Source organism: Batrachochytrium dendrobatidis (genome assembly GCF_000203795.2).
Source record: "Batrachochytrium dendrobatidis JAM81 unplaced genomic scaffold BATDEscaffold_13, whole genome shotgun sequence".
In the NCBI taxonomy this organism is placed as follows: domain Eukaryota; kingdom Fungi; phylum Chytridiomycota; class Chytridiomycetes; order Rhizophydiales; genus Batrachochytrium; species Batrachochytrium dendrobatidis.
This window is the reverse complement of record NW_006281111.1, coordinates 1-4,047: the sequence shown is the minus strand read 5'-3', so window position 1 is coordinate 4,047 and position 4,047 is coordinate 1. Positions and strand designations below refer to the sequence as shown.

The following is a 4,047-nucleotide window of genomic DNA, read 5'->3' as shown; positions in this document are numbered from 1 at the left end:
TCGATGGTTTGTTTGTCTGGTGAACACCAATGTGCAATGACTGCTCTTGAAATAGTGTCATGACAATGAGTCTTGTATTTTTGTCAAACTCCTGGTATATGAGATCATGCCGCTTTTATTGCAGGCAAATAAATGACTAAAAACACGAAACAATTGCCAATTGACCTATCAATTATACCATTGAGTACCATGTAAATCCAACATGTCAAAGTAACCAATCATGCAATGATTTCCTGAAACTACCGTGTCCATAAACGTATTGAGTAGGAATATTGCACTGACAGTCATCAGTCATTCAAGATTATGACAACCTGGCGCAAAGACTTGGAGTTGGTTTTCAAAACCTTGATCAAAACCTGTACTAATGATATCATCCATTTGTTTGTTCATGTCATTAATATACATATTGCTGATAAGTAGACAATCATGCAATGTTACATTCATCCACTATATAGTTGAACGAGTTTTGTCCATGATTGTTGATTGATGATCACCTCCAATCAACACTTGCTATTGGTCAAGATGTAATCGAAACTATCCGTTGAAAACCCTGCCATCATTTGATGATTTACATTGGGTATTAGTCTAGCACTGAACGTTGTCCATTATTCAAACATGCAAACCACCCACCATTGCACACATGATGTTTGGTCTGGGTTGCACATCTTGGATAAATAGTCTGACTAATTTAGTTGTGAATATCGGTTGAAAAACTGGTATTGTTTGGTGTCCATATGTTGTTTATAGTATTGGGAATATTGGGAATATTGAATCAACATTGAATCTATTCAACATACCATGTCACACTGTACATTGGTGTTGATGCATGACCAAATGGTTGATAGTTTATGATGTATACACAACAAATAGTTGTTACAAACCATGATTTTCTACATCAAAAATATGAATCTTGCAAAATCGATATGAATTGTTGCTATTAAAACCATTTACTACGCTACCACTGTTATTTCCAAAGCTGTTGAATTGGTTGAAATCGTAACTAACCAAATCTACTGAAATATGTCCAACAAAACAATCATGTCAATCATGTCGAATGTGATTTATTGATCAGCTATCCGTGAGCCATGAGCCATGATAAATAGAATGAAACTTTGCGGCTTTGATTTGAACATTGACAACTATGCAAGTTGGTTTCAAGTTTACTGTGTGCATTGACACATGGTCACACATTGACAGATCAACAGATTACAGCTAGCGACAATCTGAATCAACTTTGGATGATATATATTTATATTTCAACAACCATTTCGACATGGTTTGAATCACTCGGACAGATCAAATACATGACCAATTGAACAATCAGTCAAATATTTGGTATACAGTGACAGTATATGCTGTAGTGATGGATTGTAGGTGTGATTATAACTATCCATAATCAGGGTGACAATTTGACACTACCTGATCACTGGATACATGATCGCAATTGGAAATATCAACGCAGAATATTACCGAGGTTGATTTTCCACCAACAACGATGCTTGTATATCGATTCACCCTACAGTGTGTTTTCGGCTTTGTTGACCCTACAGGGTGTATTTGTGTTTTCTGATCATTCATTTGGAGATTGCTGATTGTCACCCTTGAAGCTGCCGTCATTATAAAACGGCAGTCATGTATCAGATTCAACCCATTTTCATCACACTACTCGGTACAATGCTAACTACTCTAGAATGCGTTATACTTGCGTTACAAGCGGATGCTGCAGTTCGACTTGCATTAGAATCACCAATTGGGATTGCCAGTCAATCAAACAATAGGCTGTCAAAACGATCACCCGTTGAATTGGGTGGTGATATTAACAAAATGCTACACAATTAAAGTCAATGTTGATGGAGTCAATGTATGTATCATTTTATGTCATTTATTGTAGTTTGATATCAATTTATACCACGTTGGATCAATCTCACACTTGTTTACAATAGTTGAGTTTGCAAGTCGATTCAACAATGTCTGATATAGTCGTACCACTTCCTAGTTCAAGCAACGATGTGAGTTTGACTCCGCAACACACTCCAAGTGGGGAACCCGTTACTATAGATTACAAAGGCGATGAGTATAAAGGAGTTACATCCACAGCCGTTGTGACGATTCCGGGTACTAGGATAACTGACATCAATTTACCAGTACTAGCAGTTCAAAAACAATCACCAGATTCGGTTGGTATCAATCCAGAGTTTGATGGAGTATTTGGCTTTGCCTATCCCTCGTTGTCAAAACATCATCCACCAATCACTGCAATGGATGCTTTGTACACCAATGATGTCATTCCCAATAACGAGATTGGTCTTCAACTATGTCCGTATGAAATGACTTCAAATAGCTTCATCAATATAGGAAACACGGACGTAACTGCAAAATGCGGAACGGATGGAACAAGTATTGCATGGGTACAATCACCATCAGACGATCAATTTACTGTCAACATCAAAAGCATACTAGTCAATGACGAACCAGTGGATCTGCCCGAGGAATTCCAAAAAACAATAATGGAAAATGGACGTATTTTGTACTCGAGTGTGGAAACATGCTTTTTACATATGCGTTTTCCTGAAGTAGTCGTGGATGTGCTGATCAATGCTATTCTTGATAGTGGTGCAATCACTGTCAACATTAATATATTTAGTGACAAACTCGGAAAAGTAATGGTTAAAAAAATATTTTCGCAAAACTACGCAATGCTTGAATCCGGTTTTGATATCGATTGAGGCAAGCTGCCAACGCTTTCAATTACAATGTTTGCTCAAAACCCCGTAACTGATGCCAATCTCAACTCCGTTGTAACAATCAAATTGGGTCCTCGAGACTATATACAGAAAGTCGATTCTAAAAATTGTAAATAATTGACAATTGTATGCAATGTGTTGTTTGATTAACCTGACTAATGTACATGTTGAATTATAGTTGTGTTTGCTATAAAAGCTGGTCCAAATGACAATGCAATTCTTGGTATACCATTTATGGCCCAACTTGGATTGACATTTGATCGAGCACATAAACGCATTGGGTTTGGTGCTGGATGTGGATGCGAAGTCTCGACTAGCAAATATCCTACTATTTCAAACGGTTATCGAGTGCTCTGGCCATTAACACAGTAAGCTGTTTGATATTGATGTGTGGATGTGTTAATTGATATTGATCATGAATTTTATGCATAGTGTTAGATTGCCTGAACAACCAAGTGGTTCAGGTTCAAGTGGCACATTTATTTGCAGAAGGAAACCATAACTACAACTGATCAAGTAGTTGTACCTGAAAATGTTGGACATTGGTAATGTGAGACATATTAGGCAATTAATATAAAACGAATCAGGATCCATACGCAACGCATAACTGTTTGATGCAATGACTATCGCCACCTTTTATGCAATAACTATAGGGTAACAAGGGACTTTATCAGTTATGTCGTTTAAATCACGGATACGCATAACTGTCCTATTATTTTTATAAAAGGGTCAACCTTTTACTCTATTAAACAACACAATCAACATATTGGTTCATTTTTTCACGCTTATCTTTGACTTTTGTGATATTCCTCCAAACTATATACAACATCAATATGTCGTCATATGTCCACGAGCAACACTACCAACAGTTGATAACCTAATAGCAAATACACATTATGAGCAACAAGACCATTGACACACAACACATACCTTGGAATTATGAACAAGATGCTTATAGATATTGAAAACACCAAGAAACAACTAGATGAACTCGATACTCGACAATCACCACATACATTCAGTGTTGCACCAATTTGTTGATTGCAACATCACCACATAATGTTGTACAATACAGCATGTCAATGGTGCATCAATGACACATGAACAGACGCTAAACATCAGTCAATATACATGTCAAAATACACCACAATTAGTCGAGTTTCAAATGGTCACATACAACACATTCAACACGAATTATAAATGTCTGCAAACCGTGCATATGCATGCTCAATCAATGGTGATATACCATATACACAATCAGTTTAAATATGGCTGGGAAATAACTGCTATTGGCGTTGTGTTA

General features: G+C 36.8%; 1 protein-coding gene across 1 annotated transcript; it reads left to right on the top strand.

Moving 5' to 3' along the window:
- Positions 1 to 1,967: 1,967 nt before the first annotated feature.
- BATDEDRAFT_27290 (uncharacterized protein) lies at positions 1,968 to 3,431 on the top strand (the record flags this gene model as incomplete). The annotated part of the gene is made up of 3 exons (XM_006681571.1): positions 1,968 to 2,709; positions 2,923 to 3,112; positions 3,398 to 3,431. The coding sequence occupies 3 exons, from the start codon at positions 1,968 to 1,970 to the stop codon at positions 3,429 to 3,431; spliced, it is 966 nt and encodes a 321-aa protein (XP_006681634.1).
- Positions 3,432 to 4,047: the final 616 nt, after the last annotated feature.